The sequence below is a fragment of the Puntigrus tetrazona genome, chromosome 10, assembly GCF_018831695.1.
Source record: "Puntigrus tetrazona isolate hp1 chromosome 10, ASM1883169v1, whole genome shotgun sequence".
Taxonomy (NCBI): domain Eukaryota; kingdom Metazoa; phylum Chordata; class Actinopteri; order Cypriniformes; family Cyprinidae; genus Puntigrus; species Puntigrus tetrazona.
In genome coordinates, this window is record NC_056708.1 from 4,889,899 (window position 1) to 4,914,932 (window position 25,034).

Below are 25,034 nucleotides of genomic sequence, written 5' to 3' on the forward strand. Positions count from 1 at the left end.
TTACAACATCTGTTACTGTCTCCAAAATACCTTTATTCTGTGAGCAGACGTTGTATTCATATACATTAACCACAGTGAAAAATGTTTAGTCTAATTGTAAAACTACTGCGAGCCAATTACCAATTACATCAGCCTTTGAGTTACAATTTTACAAGGACATTTTTTCATGCAAACAGAGACACCTGCAGAATGACTTGACCCATGACTGAATAACAGACTAAATGTAAAGTTTGTAAGAGGAAAACAATGTCCCATTTCCGTATCAGTCCATCTCACCTCTTATCAACGAGAAATAGTAGATATCCATCCAGGAAATAAGTTTACCCTTGTTGTACCCAAATGGACCTCTGAAGCCAGCTGCTTTGCCTTTCTTCCTCGCTTGTTTTTTTCTTGGCCATAACTCACGTCTTAAAAATGTATCTTCCTTCGTCGAATCCTCCCCAAAACTAATGCCAGCTTCCCAAAAACGCCTTGGTTCTTTTCTATATTTTTCGTTACTGACCATCCTACGAGTGAAGAGAATGATTACCTCTCTGGGACGACTTGCCTTCTTCTTTCCCACCCGATGCACAACATTTACAGTCTTCGACATACTAGCAGCAAATTCAGGCATTATCTTTCCATGTATTTGAAGTTCTCCTTGAGACCTTTTATGTGAAAACATCACCTTCTTTCATACCATTCCTCTCCTAACACGCAAATTTTCAGATCGTTATTGACTTCAGTGAGTGTTTTATTTTGGGGTCAGAGTCAGTATCTCGCTTCCTTTAGCTTGAACCTACAAATATGTCCATAGTGTAACAATGTTCTTCCAAATCAGTCATGATTTCAGCTTGGGATATGTTTAAATTTAATTAATTATTAAATATGAGAGCACATATTAAATATGACTATATTTTAACTATCTAATATGCTGGACAGCTTATGTATCACGGCAAATAGAAACTGTTGCTAATGAGGCTATATATATATATATATATATATATATATATATATATATATATATATATATATATATATATATATATATATATTTGGATCCTGTGTATGCGTGCAGCATTAAGCGCTCCTAAAAGTTGTTGCAAATAAACATACTCAGTCTTATTATTGTATTTAAATAGTGTCTCACTGTGTCTTTTTTACTATTAAACATTTTATTTTTATTATTTTATTATTTAGCATTGACAAAATACTTTTTGTTTTAAAATGCATCACAAGAGCTCCTAACTAAGATCACGTCATCACAAACATAAGGGACATTTGTGAAGAGAATCAGTGTTCCTCACTTTTGTTTGGAACGTCCTTACAATAGACCATATGCATGGTGCGCTATTTAGAACTTTCGGAAAAAGATAAGACAGCTCGCAATCCTCTGGTGAAGCTCTCTTTATATGTGCTATAGGTAGACTCTCACATTTCCTGCCTCATTCTTATCAGAAACTGAGAAATAAAGTAATTTCAACACCTTAAATAATGAAATTAACATACAGTCTGGTAATCCCACGAAGTTCTGTTTTGTGTTTCTGACTGACAGCGTATAGACTGATCTTCATTTATTAACAAAAAAAAAGTGCAAAGCATTTTATTTGTGAGTATTTGGTGGTCTTCCTGGCCGTTAGGGGGCAGCTACTCGCTCAAATCGCTCTCGATCTTGCAGTTCCGTAGACGTCACGGGGGGAGGGGGGGTGTGATGCGCAGCGGCCATTACACAGCAACGCGTTTGTGAGGAAGGTCGGGAGCGCGTCTAGTCAACGGAAAAATCGCCAATCGCACACCGCGGACACCGTCAAAAGACATATCTCAGTCACCGTGAAGTGTAGATGAAAAATAGCTGTCATACGTCGTTTCGTGTTTGATGAGCTGATATCCAAGTTTAACGGCGGTGTTTGGTGGTTGTGTTTTGTGTCGGCCCAGCGCAGCTCTCGTTTAATTACCGGAGAATCGGCGAGAATTACCGCAGCATCGCGCCGGTGATGGATGATAAAGCGTTCACCAAAGAATTAGACCAATGGGTCGAACAGCTAAACGAGTGCAAACAGCTTACCGAGAACCAAGTGAGAACACTCTGCGAGAAGGTATAGCAATTTCCCGTTTATAATACATCATTGGGTCATAATTATGAACCATACTATTGGTACTCTTAACATCATTGCAAATGAACGCGCTGGAAGAAAATATGTAAAACTCATTAGAATGTTAAAAATCCATCACAACTGTTTGGACATTATGAATGAGATGTGGCTACAAACGTGCACCAAAATATGAGTAACATTTTTGTTTTATAAATAGGTTGTATTATTCAATATGGTAGCTAAATATAAATGCGAACTGTGTTTTTATTATTATTATTATTATTACTTTTTAGCAAAAAAAATCTACCGCTGTCAGTCCATTTCATGATGTTCTTGAGTTATGGTTGTTACAGCATCATTTAACTTAACTCCAGAGCCAACCCATGTCGAAATACTAGTGTCAGTATCTGTAACTTGTTGCATAGATTTATTTACAGTCTGTAGGGTTGAAATTGCCGGACTGTGGTTAAATTAAACTCAAGCAACTTTTCTATTTACTACATCTACAGTTAATAAATTTAGCTGTGTACAAATGACACTGACCTTACACTTTTTAAAAATGTTCTCCCAGCATATGGATGAATGATTTAACAGGATAATACTGATTGATAAGTCAGGAAATCTCTTTGACCTTATGTCAGTAGATATTTGTTAGGAAGTCCAAACGTTTTCCCATGAAATTTTGTCAGCTAAACTGTTCAATTTTGTAACAACATGAAAAGTGTATACAGAATCGCTAAGAAAGAAAACTAATTGCTCTATTATTTAGAGCAGATTTAAAGCACATTCTACCTACATATGTCAGTTGGGTCTGGAAGAAGAGTTTCAGAATTTGTCTAGAAATGATTAGTTACATTATTAAATAACATAATGGCACTTTTAGGGATAGCACCAAATACAGTAGCAAACTGTTTTGGAGTTACAGGAATATTGTAGCGGGATAGAAAATCCTGGTATGTAAATAAGTAGCCATCTTGATTATATAATTGACTAACACAAATGATCCTATTCTTAAACCAGTTTTCAAAAAAATGTGAATTTGTTTTAAAAAAAAAAAATTCTTATTCTAGATAAATTAATTGGTTGGAGAAAAGTTATGTTTGTAAATGAAAGACCAAGCTAACAGTGCTTCTTTGCGGAAGTTAGACAGAGCAACAGGAATTCTTTCGATATTAAAGTCACATAAGACACTGACCTTAACTCACTAGATGACATCACAGCTGTCTGATGTCGTCATGACTCCATAGACTCAGACTCAAATGAATCAGTCTTCAACACAGCTCTTGGGAAGATACAAAAATAAGGTTAAACTAAATTTCATTATTAATAAATTAAAGAAGTGAAATAACGCAATCTTTCAGAGAGCATATGTATTGTTGTTGTGGAACCAAAATTTTGTCATTAAGATGTGAATTCTTTACATTTCATTATCTTTACATCTGTATCTAATCCTGACATAAGAGAATGTTGGCATTTACCAAAATAATAATTTGTTGTAGGGAAGCAAAATAACATGTACAGTTAGTGCATGGTTCAATACATACCTGATCTTTTTAACCATGGTTTCTGGGTCAGTTTTGAGGGCCTGAAATCAGAACGCCATGGACCTGTTACGCATTCCTTATTTCCTTATGTACATGATCCGGCTGTGTCTGGCACGTTCGGCTGCCGAGAGGCGCAACGTGAAGAAGCATCAAGCTTATGAGTTCCAGTTTGGAGCTGCTTGTGCCTGTATGATGAATGTCTTTACTGTGGTCATGACCTACAGCATCACCTGTCCAATTATTGTACCTTTTGGACTGATGTACATGCTACTGAAGCACCTGGTGGACAGGTATAACATGTGTTATGCCTACCTGCCTTCCAAACTGGACAAGAAAATCCATTGTGGAGCGGTCAACCAGGTGGTGGCCGCACCAATCCTTTGCCATCCATCCATCTTGTTAGGTCTATTGTTAGGTCTAAATTTATTATGAGAGAGAATAGAGTGAAAAGATAAGTTGTTAAACATTTTGAATGGTGAAATGCAAGGACAATAAACACTCGCCTGCAGCAATATATGGTTTTCAAGCTATTTTCTATGCTGTTGTTAATCCGCATATCCATTATTACAGTGTACACCAGGATTCAGCAACATTGATCTTGCAGTGCTGATGTCCTTTGAGTTTAGCTCCAGTCCTGAAAAAAACTCATCTGTTTGTAGCCCTAGTCTCTAATTCTGAGAGAAATAAAACACAGATTATTTGAATGCAAAACATGTCTTACCGTGTAGTTTGATAGTGTGTAAAGAATTGTGATGTCCCTTATTGTTCTATGACTGCTTATCACTCATTTTTTTTTTTGTGTGAACTGAATTTAACTGTTGTTTAGGGCAATACCACACTCAGTACTGTATGATATTGCTTTCTCCACCCCAAAATGAAAATTGTCAATAATTACTTACCCCCATGCCATTCCAAACGCGTTAAATATTTGTTCATCCTCTGTCCTCACAATTTAAGATATTTTGGATATTTTTGTATCCCATTGACTGCCACATTATAAACACTGTCAAAAGTATGAAAGACATTGTCAACAATAGTCCATTCTCCTTCAGTGGTTCATTCAGTATTTTAATAAGTGACGAGATTTCTTGCAACATGCTGGTAAGTGATTAACGATATTTTATTTATTTGGGGTGAAGTAACCTTTTAATCTAGAGCAGTTATTCTCAGTTCCACTTCTGGGAACCCCCCTGCACTGCACATTTTGCATGTCTCCCTTTTTTTTATCACACCTGAATGAGATCATCAGCTAATTTGTTCAGTTTATGTATCTCTCCTAACAGGCTGATGATTTCATCCAGGTGTTAAATAAGGGAGACCACTGATCTAGAGGTGTTTCTCATAACTGTCACAACTTGGCATGCTGACCATTTGGCATACTTTATCCATATAGCACTTTAGAAAGAGCAGAAGGATGCTTTCTATTTCTTCTTCAGGTTGGCCAATAACTCTTCATATAACAAAACATGAAGCCTTTCGTTTTAAGTTGACTGGTTTTAGTTCCCCATCTCTCAGTATTGAGTACCACATGATTGCAATACACATCCATAATATGTACTTGATCTGTGCTGGCCTAAATTTGTATTTCTGCACAAAATTGGTAAAAGTAAAAGTGTTTTCTACTGTGCTGAAGAGAAATGGGACCAGACGTCTCCTTGGAAACACACACAGTCTCCATACCAATGTGGGTTGTTTTCTCAACAGATATTGATTTGATTTCAAGACATACACAGACATACATGCCTATCTCATAAACACTTTTAATATTGTTTAAATCCTGCTTTTGTTATGCTGAGCTTTTTTTTTCTTTCTTTAAAAGCAGGTTCTAGCTTTAGTGGCTCATTATCAGGCTTTTCTGATGTACGTTTGAGTTGTTTTTGCCTGGTCTCTAACTAAAGCACACATCTCTTCTACAAAACCAATGAGTTGAGGAAACATTGTTCAGAAAATGGATTTACTTTATCAAACACCATTAATAAAATGAGAAAATGGTCTAAGTCAACTTGGTGCTTCAGTTTTGCTGTAGAAACTAGCTAATTTTCTGAATGTGGTCGTTTCTTTTGTTGAACATTGGTTCAGCATTAAAGGACTCTTGTTATTGAAGTCACATGTTTGTCGTGGAGTAAAATCTTCTAATTATTCAGTTCAAGACTGCAATTAATATTTAATGTAACATGCAGTATTTAATTGGAGCACAGTTTACTACTGTAGGGCTGGGTGATTAATGATTATCATCACAATATAATTTTCCTTGATTAAAAAAATATAAATAATTTTGATAAATTTGCAAATATAATGTATATGCACTAAAAGTAGAGCAAAATAGAGCAACTCATTTGAAGCATGCAGTCACACGGACCATGATCCGCTTGGACCAAAGTTAAAATGGCAAACTCACTAAACATTTACTCGCTGATTAGTTTCGCTAAACAGTGCTGTCAGATCCAGTGTGAATAGTCAGATGAAAGCACTGAGAAACACTGTGCAATGATAGCCAATCAACAGATCACCATCATTTACTATGGTTCAATTGTAATAACGCTAACTGCACTATAGCATACTAGTACGTATACAAATATATTATTACAGTATATGTGTGGTTTTAACTGTGGTTATCATAATCTAAATGCATGCTACGATTGAAGATTTTTTTAAAGAAATTTATTTTAAGGAAAATTAAAGTTTTCTATAACTGTCACTTCAGAGCAGAAATCTGACTTTATCAAGATTTATCTTGATAATTATTGATATCTACTGCTATGGCCAAAAAAATTATAAAAAAGATCCTCCATCCTTACCTGTGTATGCAGTTTATTCAGATAGTTTGCATCTTTCCGTGTTATACTAACAAGAACCTTTGCATCTAATGACTGTGTTGGTGATGATAGAACTTGACGGCAATGAGCTAACAATGCTTTTATGAAACACACCCCTGATTGACCCCCTGAAACATTCCTGTCTTTTTTTTTTTCCTGATTTCACACATTCATATCTGCTTGATACATTGTCCTGTTCTTACACCCGCAGGCTAAAGAGATTCTCACTAAAGAGTCCAATGTGCAGGAGGTGCGGTGCCCTGTCACAGTGTGTGGAGATGTGCATGGCCAGTTTCATGATCTAATGGAGCTCTTCAGAATTGGAGGAAAGTCACCTGACACTAACTACCTGTTTATGGGCGACTATGTAGACAGAGGATATTACTCGGTGGAAACAGTCTCACTTCTTGTTGCACTAAAGGTACACTTACCAAATTAATTATAGTGCTCTTACAAACTTTTCAGACATTTTGACAGTTTTTTTTTTTACCGCTTTTGTAGGTTCGCTACCCAGAACGCATCACGATATTGCGGGGAAACCACGAGAGCAGACAGATCACACAAGTTTACGGCTTCTATGACGAGTGCTTGAGGAAATATGGCAATGCAAACGTCTGGAAATATTTCACAGACCTGTTTGACTACCTACCCCTCACAGCTCTGGTGGATGGGCAGGTGAGGAATGCTTCTTTTTTTAACTTCTTTTATGAGAGTCAAGCTATCATTAGAGCCATCCTTAGAATACTCTGAAAGCTGCTAATGGCTGTTGATAACTTGTATAATTATCTGTGTATCAGATCTTCTGTCTGCACGGTGGCCTCTCTCCATCCATAGACACACTGGATCATATTCGTGCACTGGATCGTCTGCAGGAGGTGCCACATGAGGTCAGTACAGCTACAGATTGCATTCACACTACCAGCAGTGTCTGTGTAATGTGTATGAAAAGGTATTCTAATATTGCTGTTTAAATAGAACAAAAAATATTTGTTTTTTGGAGTAACTAAACCTGGCTCTCGCAATGGACTTGGCCATAGAAGCTGACATGGTTTTAAAAATGGAAAGGAAAAAAATACTATTATAACAAATATTTATTTTTAAATATTTAATAAAATAAAATCTTTAAAAACTTTTTTTTGTTGCCTTATACAGTAAAGATTGTTCAAAAGTATTAAACAAGAAAATAACTAAATAAATGGTGCAGACTTCAAAAATAAGGCAAATCTAAATTCTGCTGTGAAGCAGCTCTAACAAGACAATGGTATCATTATTCTACTCTACTCAAATCAGGGCTCAATTCAGCTACTGTGTAAATTCATTCATTATGAAACAAGTTCAGTTTAGCTATAAGCAGCTCTACTGAATACTGAGTAGTGTCGTTGTTCAGATGGAGTCATTGTTTTCATCAAATTGTGCAGCTCTAGATTAATGTATATAATCTGACCCATTCCAGAGATCATAAGCACTTTATTGGATCAAATAAAATCTTTTCAAATGTTGAGCCAGCTGTTGTAAAACATGGAAGGTTTGCAAAAGTTGCAATCTGAGGGGATGCAAACCACCACTGAATCATTTGAATTAACACAATGTAGTGATCAATGATCTAGTGCATTTTTCCATAGGAAACTAAAATGTGTTTGGTGTGAACAGCTGTTTAATAACGTGAACTAGTGATGCACCAAGTTAGAATTTTAATGGCTGATTTTGATACTGTTTTACAATTCTGATACATTGCTGATTAAATTCTGATACATTGCTGGAACAGCAGCGATACAATAATTACCTTTCTGTACGAAAACTTACTTGAAAAAAATATTTAAAAATATGCATTATACAGAGACAAGATTAAATAAAAATACCACTTAAACTTTTGCTTTTTCACCATCACCAATTCAAATATTAATAATTTTCTTCCTTTTTTTTCCCATGAACTTGTACTGCTGCAGTATATTCTCTTTGTGCCCATCTTCAGTGTTTCTTGAATTTAGTTAACTGCTTTTAACTAATATTTAAAATTCTCTAATATTTAAAATGTTATGTGTTTAAGCCTGTAACAGAGATCAGCTTAAAAAACCTAAACAAAAGACGGTTGTCTAGCACAAAGAACAAATTAAAGAAGGGTTATCTTAATTGTCCTCCTTGTCTTTAAAAGTGTATACCCGCTGTAGCTGCACTATATTGGAATTTTTTTTGTGTGTGTGTGATATGGAAGAAAATCACCAGATGATTTGAATCAATTACTGGGGTGATTTTGAAGGTAAGTTCGCATGAAATTAATACTGACTATTTTTGCAATTAATTAAGCAAGCCAGAGGTGACATCCAAACAGAATGGAGGAAAAAAAACATTGGGAGAAACCATTCTCAGTTGGGGCCAGTTCTCCTCTGGCCAGACGCCCAGCACTTAACTTCCAGTTCAATTTTAAACGCAGCTGTGTCAGATTGTGTAAAAGACTTTTGTGTGTGTATGTGCACATCTGGTTCTGGTGATCTGTCCAAGGGGCTCATCTAGGTTTTCTGGTCTCAGATGAATGCCATCTCTGGGTGCTGATCCACTATCTGATCTGGATAGGAACTAAAAAACACAGAATAAGAAAGAAACATAGCGTAGTTGCCATTCTTCTTATGATGTATTGTGTTTTATGAGGAGTGTTCCATGTTCAGGCTGATTTAATTAATGTAGCGTAACAATCCTGTTAGAACTGATTTGAATAGACGTGTATTAGTGTGTTTTGTGTAGGCTAGGTTAAGAAGATGTCTTTAATCTAGATTTAAACTGACAGAGTGTGTCTGCTTCTCGAACAGTGTTAGGGAGATTTTCAGAGTTTGGGTGCTAATTAGGAAAAGGATCTGCTGCCACCGGTGATTTTAATATTCTAGGTATTATCAAATGGCCAGAGTTTTGAGAACACAGCAGACATGCAGTACTATAATGTGATAAGAGCTTGCTAAGTTTTTTTTATCGACTATGCATTCTGTTAGTTTCTCAATTTGGTGTGTATTAAAAGGCCACAAAGAGCTGAGCATAGCTAAGCTAACACCATGTGTCTCCTGATAATGTAAAGTGTAAAAAGTAATGGCTCTAGTACTGAGCCTTGAAGTACTCCATATTTCACTTGTGAGCGATATGTGACCTATAGTGTTGAACAATGCGCTAAGATCTAATAGCACTAATAACAAGATACAACCTGATCAGATGATAGAAACAGGTCATTTGAGACTCTTATCAGCAGTCGCAGTACTATGGTACGGTCTGAATCCTGATTGGAAATCTTCACATAAATAATTTTTCTCTAAGAAGAAATATAGTTCTCAGGATACTACCTTTTCTAGTATCTTTGACAGAAAAGGGAGATTCGAGATTGGTCTGTAATTTACTAAGACTTTAGGGTCAAGATGTGGTCTCTTAATGAGAGGTTTAACTACAGCCAATTTGAAATTTTTTGGGGGGACATATCCTAATGACAATGATGAATTAATAACTGTTAAAATAGGATCTCTGAAATCTGCTCTTTTAATAGTTGGGTTGCATGTTGCTGGTTTAGATAATTTAACAATTCTTCCCCTCCTATAATAGAAAATGAGTGGAATCTTTCTTTAGGGGATCTATAGTGCTATATCTGATGTGATAACTGTAGCTGACTTACTGCTGTACTCTTGGGGAATGTAAGTACCTTTTGATTCTTTTTTTTGTTTGTTGTAGTTTTGTTTTTATCCAGCTGCACTCCTTTTTCCAGAGTGCTCTCTTTAGGGTGCGGACTAGGGTGCTAGGGTTCTCATTATACCACGAAGTCAGATTGTTTTCTTTCATCCTTCTAAGCATAAAGGAGTGTATCTGCAAATAAAATCAGCAACATTTTTAATGAAATATATGTGCTGCCCTGGTAGCCTCTTGTAGCCTGTTATGAGTAGCTAGTACAAACATGACAGGATTTATCACTAGCACGTGTTTCTCTAATGCCATATGAAGCACCATAACTTCAAATGAGTTATACTTAAAGCCTGCCCTCTTAGAAGTACTGAGAATATTTTTCAAAATTGTAACAACACTTTACCCTTTACCTTTTAGAGTTGGCTTATTTTTCTAGCAGTAATGTTGGGGGTAGACTCATTTAAGTATTAAGTATTCATCTGGTTTTAGCCAGGTTTATGTCAAACAAAGAAAATCATCAAACAAAGCAAATAATTTATATAAAATGTATTTGCAGAAAGAGATCTGATATTCAGCAAGCCAAGTTTTTATTTGTTGCTTTTAATTTGGTTTGGACGTTTTCTGTATTTTCTAGTTCGGGCAACACACAGTCTTTATAGTGTGATCTCTAGGTAAAAGAGTTTCTGTGTGCTGAAAATTAACTGTCCTCTATGATATGAGGCAGCTAGTAGAAAGACTGGCTAAACTGATCATCTGCTTCCTGACCTAGGCCCTAGTTAGTCAAAAGTGAACTCTAAGACAATGTGGCATATTTTTAGAGAGTACAGCGCCACCACGCCAGGAGGGATGAAGACCATCTCTTTTCAACAGATCAGGTCTGCTCCACAAATTCCAATTGTCTATGAAACCTGTTATTCTGCGGGTTACCACTAAGTCACCCCAGTAAGCAGGGAAGTGACCAGAGCATATTACATCGTACTTGCAAGGTCACACACTTCTTTAATGTCATTTTTAGTGGTCTAGGATGTGAATAACTATCTTACTAAGTTTACAATTAGCATTAGCCAGCACTTTTAGGAGAATCACCAATTACTAGAGAACTTTCATCAGGTTTCTCAGTAGGTGCATCACTGAGAGGGGAGAACCTATTTGATGTTCTGATCGGAATGGAAGAGCAGTATTTTGATCCGCGACTAGTGTGCCTCACAGTCACCCAGTTGCCCTGCTGCACAGGCTGTAATGCCAAAACCGAATATTGTACATGATTGACTTATTGAACTATTCACATCCAAAGCAGTATCTACTGCCCTCACATTTTTGCTGTCGTCAATTAAAGTTTGGATGCTTGTCTCTAATTCTAAAACCTTCTTTGTCAGCCTATTTCCCTGCATTTATCACATGTGAATCCCTGATCGCCAACAGAGAGAGATAAACTATACATATAGCAAGCGATGCATGTGACAATGCAGGGAGAAGCCATTTACTTGCCGTAAGCAATGGAAGATTTACTTATCACTGTTGTTTGATGAGGCCAAACGCGCGTGAGTAATAAGCTGACCGGCTAATAACTGCACGGTTTTAGATTAAAAGCAAACGATCAACAGTCAAATCTATTAGATTAGTTTGGTAGATAGTATCAGTAATATGGAGAGAATTAAGTTTTATTTGATCGCTCTCAGCAACAGAGTGATAAATAGAACACAGCGCTACAACCACACAAAGCTCAGGCAGACAGGAGCAATCGAGACAGCATGCAGAAAACTTATCCACAAAGTCTATGAAAAATCAGTCATATTGGACTTCAGCAGATTATTCTTAAATGGTTGTTTTTTTTTAGGAATTTGTTCCCAAGCAAAGTCTTTGAGACCCGTCTTCTGCACCTGTTTTTCTCACTCTGCTGACCCAATGAGCTCTTTGCTGCCCAATGGTCATTACTTAGCATTGCTAATTCTATTATTACATAAATTTTTCAATCTCTAGAGTTCAATCTCTATTTGGCTCATTTTTTTTCTGGGAAAAAGAAAACTTGACTAATAATAAAATATTATGAGTTTTTGACTTTCAGCCTTCCCGGACAATTAAATCTAAATCTATATATATATATATATATATATATATATATATATATATATATATATATATATATATATATATATATATATATATATATATATATAAATCAATAGTACTAATTAAGTTTGATGTGGTTTGGGACTGTGAAAATGTTCTTGAGGAAAAAAAATGACCAAAATTTTAACTTGCCTAATATGGAAACACAGTATATACTGTTACACACATTAATTTTCTTTCTCAATTGTTTACCTCCACCTAAGCCAGTGGTTCTCAATTCCAGTCCTGGGTACCCTCTGCTCTGCACATTTTGCTTGTCCCCTTATTTAACAAACCTGAATGGGATCTCAGGACTTGAATTGAGAACCACTGGCCTAAGCCATAAGCAGCTGTGCTCTCCGTTGACTTTGTGTTATAGGAAGCTGACTGAAAACAGAACAATGCCTAAAAGCTGTTATGCATACCCACTGTGCAGAATATTGAGCGGAGTTTTTAGGTCCAATTACTAGCACCTCCAGTTTTTCAGAATTTAGCATTAAGTAGTTACTCATCTAGTTTTATATTGACTGAAATATAGATCTTAGTATCATCAGCATAGCAGTGAAAGCTAACACCATGTCTCCTGATGATATCTCCTAGAGCAAACATGTATAGGTTGAAAGCAACGGTCCTAGCATTGAGCCTTGAGGAACTCCATATTTCATTGATACCACCTCATTTACTGCTACAAACTGATAGCATTGTTTTAAATCATATCTATTTGACCGCTAAGGCACTTCCTCTAATGCCAACATAGTTTCCTAGTCTATCCAAGAGAATGTTGTGATCGATAGTATCGAAAGCTGCACTAAGATCTAATAGCACTAATAACGAGATAAAACCACGATCAGATGATAAAAGCAGGTCATTAGTAACTCTGAGAGCAGTCTCAGTACTATGGTACGGTCTAAAACCTGATTGCAAATCCTCGCAGATACAATTTTTTTCTAAAAAGGAATACAGTTGTGAGGATACTACCTTTTCTAGTATCTTTGACAGAAAAGGGAGATTAGAGATTGGTCTGTAATTTACTAAGTCTTTGGGATCAAGATGTGGTTTCTTAATAAGAGGCGTAATTACAGCCAGTTTGAAGGTTTTGGGAACATATCCTAATGACAATGATGAATTAATAATGTTCAAAATAGGATCTTGGAAGCAAATCTGTCTAAAAATGGCGGTAAGTGTAAAAAGAGCCCTGGGTATCCTGCTTTGAAAAAAAAAAAAGAAAAGCTCAGATGGCCCATTCTGGACTCTTCCCTTTTTGTCATCATACGGGGAAAGGTTACTTCCCCTTTCTCTGCTTTGCCCGCTCAGAGAAATTAACAGATAAAACCAGATCAGCCAAACTGTACACTCACAAGGATGGATGATCTAATAGGATTGTTACTATGAGGTCAATCAGATCTCTGGTGTAAAATTAGGATAAATTAACTGTCTATTTATTCATGATGCCTAATGAAACTGAAATGTATACATTAACAAATTTTAAAGCTATGTTATTATTCCAGCTAACGTTACAACTAGTCACTATACCAGCTAATCACAACAATGCATATACAATAAGACGATTATATATAAAACGTCAGTTTGTTGTTTTAGACACATACAGACATTATTTCAAAAACTACATAGTCGTGAGATGCAATAAAACTTTAGATGCACCTATGACAACAAAAGACAAACCTTTATTGAACCTTTTGTGTGCAAACCCAAAGCATTTTTGACTTATTTTTCTGTCCAGTCTGCTTGCTTTGTAGCGTTTTACCACAGCTGTCACCGTTTTTTTTGTCAGTTAGTAAAATCAGATATGGTCATTTCTAATTTGAGGCTGTATTATGTAGATCCTCGCAGCCAACATCATAAGATGATATTTTAAGCTCCTTATGTAGCAGAATCTGCGTCGTTTTGAATGAGCTGTGCATCTGTGTTTCAGGGACCCATGTGTGATCTGCTGTGGTCAGATCCTGATGATCGTGGTGGTTGGGGAATCTCTCCACGTGGAGCCGGTTACACGTTTGGACAGGACATTTCTGAGACCTTCAACCACGCTAACGGACTCACGCTGGTGTCTCGTGCGCATCAGCTGGTCATGGAGGTGATAGATTCACAGTCCAACTCTTCACAGCCCTTTAGGGGAATGAAGGCCATAATCAGATCAAATAAAACTTTTTTTATTTTTTTTCTCCAGGGATACAACTGGTGTCATGATAGGAATGTTGTCACTATCTTCAGTGCCCCAAACTACTGCTATCGCTGTGGAAATCAGGCAGCCATTATGGAACTGGACGATACTCTTAAATATTCGTTGTAAGTTGTTCTGCTCATGATAATCTTTTAAATATGTACTGACAAGTAGTTAAAATCACATTTTATATTTAAGTTGGTGCACTTCAAGAATAAAAATTAAGCCTATTTTTAAGACAGTAAAGGGTTATTTGGTTTTTTCTTTTTGGCATTGCTAACCTCACAATATTTTATTATTTTTCTGTATTTTTTTTCGTTTAAAGTTTTCTGGAGTGTTTATAATGGTTAAATTAAATTGCATTAACCAAAAAGTAAGTATAATTAATGGAAATCATGAAATAAACCAATTTATTAAAAAATAAAACGAAACAATTTTCAGACCCTATGTTATACTATTTTTTTAAATTCATATACTAAATATATAGTATATACTAAAATCAGTTTTTCATGAAGTTTCTGGATTCTATTTTGTTTAAATATATATTACACTATTAATAAATAAATGTTAACATTGATTTTTAATATCATTTTTATATAAATTTAGAAATACTGTATTTACATCTTTCTCACATTTTGGTAAATAATTTTTGTTATATATTCCTTTACAAATGTTTTAATATTTTATTAGTATTAATAGTACTATCCTTACGTGAAGTAATATTTCTGTCATGGTTTCTTTAAATTAAACTAAAGTAATTTGACGGATTTCTGTGAAGATGAAACCGCATATCTGCACCATTCATATACACACAACATGCAGGATTCATATTTAAATGTTGTATGTGCAATGTATCTACTTTTTTAATTAATTGATTTATTAATTCTGTGACTTTTCTGCATTATACAGTAAATTCAGTTTTTATAGTTGGATTCTGTGATTTCATAGGGGCTTAGTTCAGGACCTATAAATGTCAAGCCATTAATATCTCACTGAATATTAAACCTGGATAGGACAGGGAAAAGAGACCGTCACAGTAATAAAACAAATGACAGTTGTATGATATGAAAACTGTGGGGTAAAATGTCCTTAATTACCATTAAAATGTCAAAAGTGCAAAACTTTTGAATAGTCCTAAAATTTTGCTTCATTGTCATGCTTTCTTGCAAAATATATTTTCTTTATTTCTGATGTTTTAGTGTGAAAGTCATTTGAACAGTGAGCTGTGCATTTAAGCGGCTTTTCTTCTTTTCTCCAGCCTTCAGTTTGATCCAGCTCCTCGACGTGGAGAGCCTCATGTCACCCGCCGCACCCCTGACTACTTCCTATAAGCAAGCACTAGCCTGCCATGAAAGAACCCTAAAAGCAAGTGAAAAAATTGACATCTATACATCTGTTCATCCAATATGTATATAAAATAGGGGAAATATTCTGACACAACAACACTAACATGGACCAAAATGTGCCATACAAGCATTTAATGCCCAAATCTGATCGCTCTGTCTCAGTACTGCAACAAAGTGTCTCGTTTTAGCCTATAGTACAAATTGCCTGCTGTATACAATGAATAGAGATGTTCCCTTTGTTCTTCAATTGTAAATGAGTTAAAAAAAAAAAAAAAAAAAAAAAAAAAAAAAAAAAAAGCAGATGTGGCTAGCTTTCTCTCTCACAGTATCACTGGATAGGAAAAGTCCTTTAAGTTGGCAATGCCAGGCATGTGAAAAATGGTAACATTTTATACAAGTGCACAAGCTGACATCCTTTCCTTATATTCACCAAAAAAAAGTCCTATTGGAAAGGAATGTTGAAACCGAAGGACGTGCCTCTTCCATTCTGGGAGTGTACACAAGTGTATATGGACTTTATCTGACTGTCCCTCTTTGTCTAATCTTACTATTTTATTTACTTTTGTGTTACCTGTTTTCAGTGTATTTGTCAAAAAGTGATAGCCTCTTCTTTGCTGTATTTGAACTAATAAACTACTTTTAATCGCAAACTACACAGTATTTGTGCTTTTCTTTGAAGTTGTCTATATTGAAGTTGAAACAGGACATTAGTAGACATGACATTGTTTACATTTTTGTATCATAATTTGACTGATTAAGGTTTGACTAGTAAACCCAGTCTTCTGGTAAATTAGTATTCTGACTTTTGTTCTTCTTTGTGAGGTTCTTTGTTCACAGACAGTCCAAAATGTATGTGTAATTATAATAAAAAACTAAAAAGCACCTATGTAGAACAGTGATGTCATTGTCTAGTTTACCTCAGTTCAGGTCCCGCCCATTAGTGTCGGTACAATCAAGGTGATGATGCTAAGATACTAAGTGTCCCCAACTAAGTTAAAAGGCGACAGTGGCAAGGAACCAAAACTGCATTGGGGACCAGAAGAAACCAGTATGGTGTGGTTTGTTTTCAAGCTGCAGCTAATTTTTGACCTTTGCTACACCTATGCTTAGGTTGCTTAGTTGGGAACACTTAATTTCTAGTGATTATCGTCAATATCGTCATCAGCGCTTTGACACAATCTGCATTGTTAAAAGTGCTATAGAAATAACAGTGATTGGTATTGAAAATTTGAATGACCAGTCATGAAAAGGAGAATCAGACGATGATAATCACAAACTGCTAAGCTTCTAAAGTCTTGTTTTAAGCAAGATTGGACAGAGATCTTGCTTGCAAAATGAACATTTAGTATCCTTAATTCCCAAACAATAGTTAAAAGGAACGCTCATGTGAGTGTTAAACACACCTCTTACTCAACTTTATTGAGTGCGTTGCAGCCATCAAAATCAAAATTACTAAATAAATTTAGTTTGGTCAGTAAATCTTTTTTTTTTTACTTTTGACAATTCTTCCCAATTGGCATGTGTTCTATCCTGTGCCCTTAATTCCTTAAACATTGGTGCCTCATATTTTAGAGCAGTCAATACAGATTGGGATAGAAATCAATTAAATCTTTATCTGCAAGTTTGTGAATAAATATTCAAATGTAACCCCCTCATTAACATTTTCATAGGTAACTGTAATTTAACCTCACATTTTTTCCTCAGTAAGAGATTCTACTTATTTTGGGTAACACTTTATTTTAAGGTGTCCTTGTTACATGTTATTACTATAGAATTATGCATAATTACATGCAATAACCCTAAACCAACCCCTAAATTAAACCCCCAACACTAGTGTACTGTCTTTCATTTTTAAACATTGAAAAGGTTGATTCTCAAGTCTTGAAAAGCATATGAAAAGCATTTGAACTTAAATGTATCCCAATTATGCCACATAAAGTCCTGTCAACTGGTGCATTGATATTGATATCTATAACCAGCTCCATTCAGTCCAATAAAAGCCCTTCAGAAACATAAGTGCTCTTAGGTAATGTACAGCTCTTTTTCCTCCACATTAAGCACTATGTTGGTGAGAATGCCAGCCTCCTCCAGGCTCAGGTCTGCAGCGGTGATCAGCTCTGTCCTGGGGTAGGATGTACACAGTGTGTAGAGAGAAGGACGGTATCCTGCCTTCATCATCCAGTGAAGAAGCAGCTAATGATAATAAAACATAAACATAACCTTTTCACTTTTTATACTTACATTAGATCACAGTAATCAAGGACACTCACCAGAGAACTCTGGGTTTTAAGGAATCTCCTGTAGATCGTTCTTCCACTTGGACATCTTAGAGCTAGTTTTACAACCTGCCGGTGAATTACAAAGCAGAGATATAACTATAAAGAAATGTCTTCACTGAAGAAAGTACTGATTATTATTGGATCATGATCTCCTTATTTTTTATTTCTGTGGATATTACATTTTCTTCAAGTTTACTCACCCCCTCAGTATCTGCTGATGGCTCATCAGGCAAAACTATGACCTTTTTGACCTATGATACAGGAGAAGAAAGTTTCTGAAAGTGCTACATAAAATTATAGTTGTGATCAGAATTATTATCCTTTCTCTTGGTAAATATGAGCAAAGAATGCTCTGGGAAAAAAAGTTCTGTAATGTGTATACGTTTGAACTTTCATTGCAAATATTCTTTCCACAGTTGAAATACCTTCTGATGTTCATTCATGTTTATCTTGTGCTATGAAAGTAAATATGAAAAGATTGTTTGTTCTTTTTTATATATGCAAGTGCAAGTTTTTAATATGCCATAAGTTGAATATGCAATGTCTGATATATTATTAAGGCTGGTGTATACTTAAGACTCCAAGATTCAACTATTTTCGATGCTTTAGTTCTTTTCTTATTTTACATTTTTTTAAGTTTAGCAATTTTTTTAAAAGTTTTTCTGCAAATCATGTTTTGTGATGGATGATGATGGGATTTTGGCCTTTATGTTCCCCATTTATATTTATAGTCCTGTAAAATAAAAGTCATGGCCTTTTTAAATAAACAATGCAGAACTTTCCACAGACCTCGTTGTACAATGCTACCAATAATTCTGGTCACAACTGTGCATTTATAATCAAGGGCTCATTTACCTTTCAAAGAAAAAAAACTTTTATTTACCTCCTTCTGCTTGGGCACTTCCTGTTGGTCAGGATCTTGGGTAACAGTCTGAAGAGGCTTGCGTCTCCTTCTGGCTCCCTGATTAGGATTCTCATCTACATCAGCATCACCACACATCTGGTCCTCTTCCTCTTGAACCATGTCATAATGCAGTCAGTAATCTAAATTGTTCATCTATGTTTCCGGTAGGTCCTATTGTGGTATTTCATATTTTTTTGTTGCTTGCATAAAATTCAAGGCATTAATGTTTACCTATAAAATTGGCTCTGCACCCCTTTAACTAAATTCATTACTTCAGATTTATGTGCCTCTAGACACCTGCATTCTGCAGGTGAACGTCACTTAGTTCCAATGAGGCACAACATCACTTTCACAGACTTTAATAGCAGCAGTTAATACACAAAGCCCTAAATCACTGACAAGCTGTACAATATCGGGTTCACTGTTGGGAAAGTTACTTTTAAAAGTAATACATTACAATTAGGGTTGTGTCCTTCTCGATAGTCAAGACGCTATTATGCTATATACACACACACACACACACACACACACACACTTACCGGCCACTTTATTAGGTAAATGGCTTGTTAACACAAAATTCTAATCAGTCAATTACATGGCAGCAGTTCAAACTGAGTATTAGAATGGGGAAGAAAGATCATTTGAGTGACTTTGAACGTGGCATGGTTTGTTGGTGTCAGACGAGCTGGTCTGAGTATTTCAGAGACTGCTGATCTACTGGGATTTTCATGCACAACCATCTCTAGGGTTTACAGAGATATCCAGTGAGCAGCAGTTCTGTGGGCACAAATGCCTTGTCATCTTCTGGCTACTTCCAGCAGGATAATGCGCCATGTCTTAAAGAGCGAATCATCTCAGACTGGTTTCTTGAACATGACAATGAGTTCACTGTACTCAAATGGCCTCCACAGTCACCAGATCTCAAACCAATAGAGCACCTTTGAAAATTAACTTTTAGAATTAACTGCCGCTTCATTTGAAAACTGGTGATGGAGATTTACCGCTAATCAAAGAACCTTTACTGACTTTACTGATGAGATGCACATTAATATATTGTGCAATATTATTGCCCAGCCATATTTTAGAATGTATTATTATGTTTCTTTTCTTCTTATTATAGGGTTTTAAAAAAAGCAAAAACCTTGCTTTGTGCACTGCTTGCATATCATCACTCTTTTGTTGACTGCTTCCAGTGAGGATCTGGTATTTATTATTTTTAATTATTAAAAAAAAAGAAAAAAGTAAGATATAAAAACAGACAAGACATGTTATGGTATATGTGGTAGATGATAATGCGTTTGCTCACCCCAACAGGAAAACCCTGGCTCAGTTTCCAAGTCTCTCCTTTGATTCGATAGTATTTTTCCATTCTTTGCTGTAGTAACGAGGCCTGCCTCGGCTTTATCACACTTTCGGCATAGTCAGATATCTTCATATTATGATAAACAACACAAGTATGGTTAGAATATTCTATATTTACATCATACTTATCTAAAGTGGAACATTTATTGATTCACTTTAAAATGCAAGTGTTGAACCTTGTCATTGTGTTGATGTTGTTGAACTCTTCTAACTTGCTCTTCTCTCTGTCTGTTAGATTCATGCAGGGGGCCTGTGAGATGACAAATGTCAACTTGAATTATAAAAGTATGTTTTTACAGAAAAAGCACAACCACACATACATCAGGTTGTCATCTGAATGTACGCACTGTCTGGGAGCTCTTGATGCACTGGAAAGAAGAAATATTTCAGCCTCTGCAACACGCAAGTCAGCCATGTGCAAATGCCCAGGAATATGAACCCACGTCCTGCCAACTTCAGCGCATCGTTAACACCTTTAACACACATCACAGACATAAAGCAACTTGAATTTTAGCTGCCCTGGCTCAGTTTATCACTTGCAATTGCAGTAACATTAGCCCAAGCTTTATAGCAATGATCTCAAAAATAAGAACAATATCCAAATTCCTATTAAGAAATTTGGATTAGAATAGTGTTCATCATTTTAAAAACAATAAGATGTTTTAATGATTTGAACATGGCTAATATTAGGATTTTCAATATTTCTTTTGATCTCCTAAAAGCTTAGAATGATTAAATTCTCGATTTTCTGCCAGAATAATAATGATAATGATAATGTGTTACCAATCAACGAGTGTTTCCATGAAATTAAGCAAAATCCTGCTAGTAAAACACAGAACACAAGACATCTGTTAGACATGTTAGCATTTATACGAATCACAACACGGAAGTAACACGTTTCAAAATAAAAGTTAAAAAAATACAAATAATAAATAATAATAATAAAAAAGGTGTGTTTGACTTGAAGCGGTCATATATCGATATTATTATCGATATATGACATTACGGTACCGTGAGACCATTTGACAGCTGATGGTTTCATGAGCTAGTTATAATCGCTCTCGCGGTCCTTTAATGTCATACACCGATCGCTTAAAGTCGAACACACCTCTATAACTGGGACTTGGGTCATTTTAATGTTTTTGGAAATATTTCGCATACATAAGAAGAAATGGACTACACCAGTTAGCAAGAGTTGGATTTTGCTTTATTGCATGGAAAAACAACAACTGATAATTCTGAATTTCATCATTCTAAACAATTAACAATATTAACTTATTAACTTACAATAATATTAATCAATATACCATCTCGTTTAACAAAATTTAGAAGCAAGATCAATTCAATTAATATAGGTAATAGGTAATTAGGTTTGTGTTATTATTATGAGTCGACTACATGTAGCCAAGCATTACTAGAACAATGTGAAACTTGGTGGAAAAAAGCTCTGGTTGGGTATGTTTTGAAGCTGGGATGCTGGTTTAAGGTGGTTCATGCTGGCCCCCCAACTTGAAAACATACCTAATCAGCATATGCTGTTTTTTTTTTAAAACCAGGGAATGAATGCTTGTGTAACCTTGCCCACAGAACAAGTCATGAGGGTCAATTTTTGGAAACTGAGATTTAATACATCAATGAAAAGCTTATTTATTTAGCTTTTATTTTATACATGGTTTGATAATATTGAGTTCCAAACAAATTTGCATTTGAATGGTTTTTAAGCAGGATAGATGACAGCTTCATTGTATTTTTTTTTTTACAGCATAGCATGCATTGATTATTATGGTGATCACATTTACAGTATCATTTATTCTGGAGAGTGATGGGAAAGGCAATACTCATAATATAATATATAAAAAAAAAAAAAAAAAAAAAAAAAAAAAAAAAAATATATATATATATATATATATATATATATATATATATATATATATATATATATATATATATATATATATATATATATATATATATATATTTATATATTATTTTTTTTCTACAAACAAAAACTTAAGTAGACCATACCTGCTTCTTTAAGTTTTGAAATTGAATAAATATTTAGACATGATTAAACACCAAGTTTTTAAAATGTGAAAAAATAAAATGGTACAATGGTGCTAAAAAGGCAGTGAACAGCATTCAACAAAAAAGACTATTTTTCCCCTTATATATACACAGTAGCCTATATACATATGGACCCCAGTCTCCACATACTAGATTAAAGAACTCGCTTGAGGCCCTTTATTATGAAAACCAGTTAATTTTAGCTCGATCGTCAGTGGAGATTGTCCAATAGTCGTTGACGTTCTGTGCTTGTCTGAGCTGTGCGTGATCGACAGAAACAGATCTCTGTGGTCATGGCGGATGAGGTGTCACGAGCTCAGAGCGCGCAGTCGGGAGGAGACACGATTTTCGGCAAAATCATCCGCAAAGAGATTCCTGCCAACATCATCTACGAAGATGATCAGGTGCGATCTGTTAGTGCAGCTGCATTGCTTTCAGCGTTGACACGCTAATGCGGTCGATTGTGCGTCTGCTGCGGTATTAAAATAAGCTTTTGTGACGGTCATAAATTGTATGATTTATGTTATTACCGATGCATTTTCTTTTCAATTGCAAATTCAACTCGAGCTCTGCAGCTCAGACGAAATCGAGATCCGGAAATGTGCCATATTTTTGTGTTTACGTGTTCTGCACTTGACTGTGAACTGTCGAATTTCTTTACAACTTTGTGTTGTGCGTATATGTTATTGAATGGTTCTAATTGCACAACAGCTCTGCTATGTTTTTTATATTTTATAAACATAGATGAATGTATAATAGACGTTGTTAAATTTTTTTGTGTTTGTGTGTTAGTGTATTGCCTTCCATGATGTGGCCCCTCAGGCTCCCACTCACTTCTTGGTGGTCCCCAGAAAGCCCATTCCTCAAATCTCTAAAGCAGAGGACGCTGATAAAGAGGTCTGTATTAAACGGATACTGTAGCACAATGTGTTTCTAAAGTATTTTTGTTTTTATTATGGACACTTAAATTCTTGAAAGGGTTACTCCCCCCTAAAATTAAAAATGTGTCACTAATTACTTACCCTCATGTCATTCCAAACCTGTAAAAGCTTTGTTCATCCTAAGAACACAACCATGATAATGATTAATAAAATTAAGCAAAATCCTGCCAGTTAAAACACAGAACACAACACATTAGTTAGATATGTCAGCAGTGATATAAATCACAACACAGGAGTAACATGTTTCAAAATAAAAGCCAGTGGGCTCTAAAAATATCTGCAGATCATTGACTTGCCTGCAATGCCAAAAAAGAGGGGCATTTCCAATCTAGACAGCTTTAAAAAATAGTCCATCTACCATCAGTGGTTCAATTCATCTCATTTGTGTCTCTCTGTATCACAGTAGGCCCAGTTTCTCAACACAGGTCCTGGGTGCCACACAACACTGCACATTTCGTGCGTTCTTCTAATAAGCTCATGAATTAAATCAGGTGTGTTTTTGATTAGGGAGACACAAAATGTGCAGTGTTGGGGCGGGTTAGGACCAGGGTTGAGAAACACTGGTGTATGCACTGTTTTTGTTCAAATTAGAGCATCAATACACATAGAAAATGTCTGCCCAAACAAGCTTTTATCAGGGCGCCAAACAGTAGCAAACAGAAAAAGGTTAAATGGGTTCACCTGTGGTCTTCTAAGAGACATCTAACCACTAGATGTCTCTTAGAAATTAAAATATATATGATGTATATGTATATATAATAATATATAATGTAAAGAAAAAGGGTATCGTGTAAGCAAAAAGGGGAACAATTACAGAAGAAAAGTTAAGCAACATCACAATAACGTTTTCTAACAACAGAGAAAAATAAAAATATCTACAAATGTTACAGATAATCTATTTTCTTGTGATTTCATGATTTCTCTGATTGGTAGATTGAAAATGTTCTTCATGTATTGTAGGTAGTGTAGATGTTCACTGGTAATTCAATCATTAACAATTAAAAGGTTTTTATTAAAAATTACTGTGTACTGTAGTTTTGTCAACAATTGTTGAGGCACTCTTTGAACTTCTTTTTTTACTGCTTAATGTTTTGAAGCACTGTATTATGACTGTTTGTTTATACTGGCACAGCTCCTTGGACACCTGATGATTGTTGCTAAGAAGTGTGCCGAGCAGGTAGGCTTGCCCCGAGGGTATCGACTGGTGCTCAATGAGGGTCCTGACGGGGGTCAGTCTGTTTACCACGTTCACATCCACGTGCTGGGGGGTCGTCAGCTGGGATGGCCTCCTGGCTAACTGATTTTCTCAGGATAACACTTTCTCTCAAGTCATCTCATTGTTCGCCATAAGTGAGGTTAATTGTTAATTGTTATGAGGTAAAATGTCAAGTAGGAGTCTACCAAAAATACAACTGTCTAAGGACATCAATAAAAACCCATTAATGTTGTTGCTTGGAGTCTTTATTTCTGTCTTGCCAGACATTTTTTAAACATTTTCCCCTGTTAAATAAAAAGGATAGTTCACTCAAAATATAAAATTGTCATCATTTACTCACCCTTAAGTTGTTCAAAACTTGAGTGTCTTCTGTTGAACCCGAAATTGATATGATGGCAACCAAATAGTTGCTGATAGCAAACTGAGGTGCATAGTACCAACACTTTTAAAAGTAATTTGTATTCAAACTATTTGTGGTAGAGTAAATTTTGATGACATTTTTGAGTCTGCTGTCCCTTTAATATGAGCGTATGAACAAAGTGAGGTAA

General features: G+C 35.5%; 3 protein-coding genes across 3 annotated transcripts; 2 read left to right on the forward strand and 1 right to left on the reverse strand.

Moving 5' to 3' along the window:
- The first annotated feature begins 1,691 nt into the window (after window positions 1–1,691).
- ppp2cb (protein phosphatase 2, catalytic subunit, beta isozyme) lies at window positions 1,692–16,370 on the forward strand. The gene is made up of 7 exons (XM_043250036.1): window positions 1,692–2,075; window positions 6,644–6,853; window positions 6,934–7,107; window positions 7,230–7,319; window positions 14,126–14,287; window positions 14,381–14,499; window positions 15,633–16,370. The coding sequence occupies exons 1-7, from the start codon at window positions 1,974–1,976 to the stop codon at window positions 15,703–15,705; spliced, it is 930 nt and encodes a 309-aa protein (XP_043105971.1). The 5' UTR covers window positions 1,692–1,973; the 3' UTR covers window positions 15,706–16,370.
- On the reverse strand, window positions 15,983–21,284 carry ubxn8 (UBX domain protein 8). Its single transcript, XM_043250037.1, has 8 exons — window positions 21,049–21,284; window positions 20,613–20,738; window positions 20,442–20,515; window positions 20,210–20,332; window positions 18,883–19,011; window positions 18,200–18,250; window positions 17,991–18,065; window positions 15,983–17,913 (listed from the first exon to the last, which is right to left on the reverse strand). Exons 1-8 carry the CDS (start codon window positions 21,122–21,124, stop codon window positions 17,743–17,745), a joined length of 825 nt encoding a protein of 274 aa, XP_043105972.1. The 5' UTR covers window positions 21,125–21,284; the 3' UTR covers window positions 15,983–17,742.
- A 1,288-nt stretch (window positions 21,285–22,572) lies between these two features.
- Window positions 22,573–24,717, forward strand: hint1 (histidine triad nucleotide binding protein 1). The gene is made up of 3 exons (XM_043250038.1): window positions 22,573–22,733; window positions 23,122–23,226; window positions 24,403–24,717. The coding sequence occupies exons 1-3, from the start codon at window positions 22,623–22,625 to the stop codon at window positions 24,565–24,567; spliced, it is 381 nt and encodes a 126-aa protein (XP_043105973.1). The 5' UTR covers window positions 22,573–22,622; the 3' UTR covers window positions 24,568–24,717.
- The last annotated feature ends 317 nt before the right edge of the window (window positions 24,718–25,034 follow it).

Excerpts from the sequence above, each read along its gene's own strand:
- ppp2cb (XM_043250036.1), top strand. The coding sequence starts at position 1,974 with ATGGATGATAAAGCGTTCACCAAAGAATTAGACCAATGGGTCGAACAG. Across the intron at positions 7,108-7,229 it reads CAGCTCTGGTGGATGGGCAG|ATCTTCTGTCTGCACGGTGG; the intron begins GTGAGGAATGCT and ends TCTGTGTATCAG. Across the intron at positions 7,320-14,125 it reads TGCAGGAGGTGCCACATGAG|GGACCCATGTGTGATCTGCT; the intron begins GTCAGTACAGCT and ends TCTGTGTTTCAG.
- hint1 (XM_043250038.1), top strand. The coding sequence starts at position 22,623 with ATGGCGGATGAGGTGTCACGAGCTCAGAGCGCGCAGTCGGGAGGAGAC. Across the intron at positions 22,734-23,121 it reads TCATCTACGAAGATGATCAG|TGTATTGCCTTCCATGATGT; the intron begins GTGCGATCTGTT and ends TTTGTGTGTTAG. Across the intron at positions 23,227-24,402 it reads CAGAGGACGCTGATAAAGAG|CTCCTTGGACACCTGATGAT; the intron begins GTCTGTATTAAA and ends ATACTGGCACAG.
- ubxn8 (XM_043250037.1), bottom strand. The coding sequence starts at position 21,124 with ATGTCTAACAGATGTCTTGTGTTCTGTGTTTTACTAGCAGGATTTTGC. Across the intron at positions 20,516-20,612 it reads GCATCAAGAGCTCCCAGACA|GCCCCCTGCATGAATCTAAC; the intron begins GTGCGTACATTC and ends GTCATCTCACAG. Across the intron at positions 19,012-20,209 it reads GCCAGGGTTTTCCTGTTGGG|GAAGAGGACCAGATGTGTGG; the intron begins GTGAGCAAACGC and ends ATGGTTCAAGAG.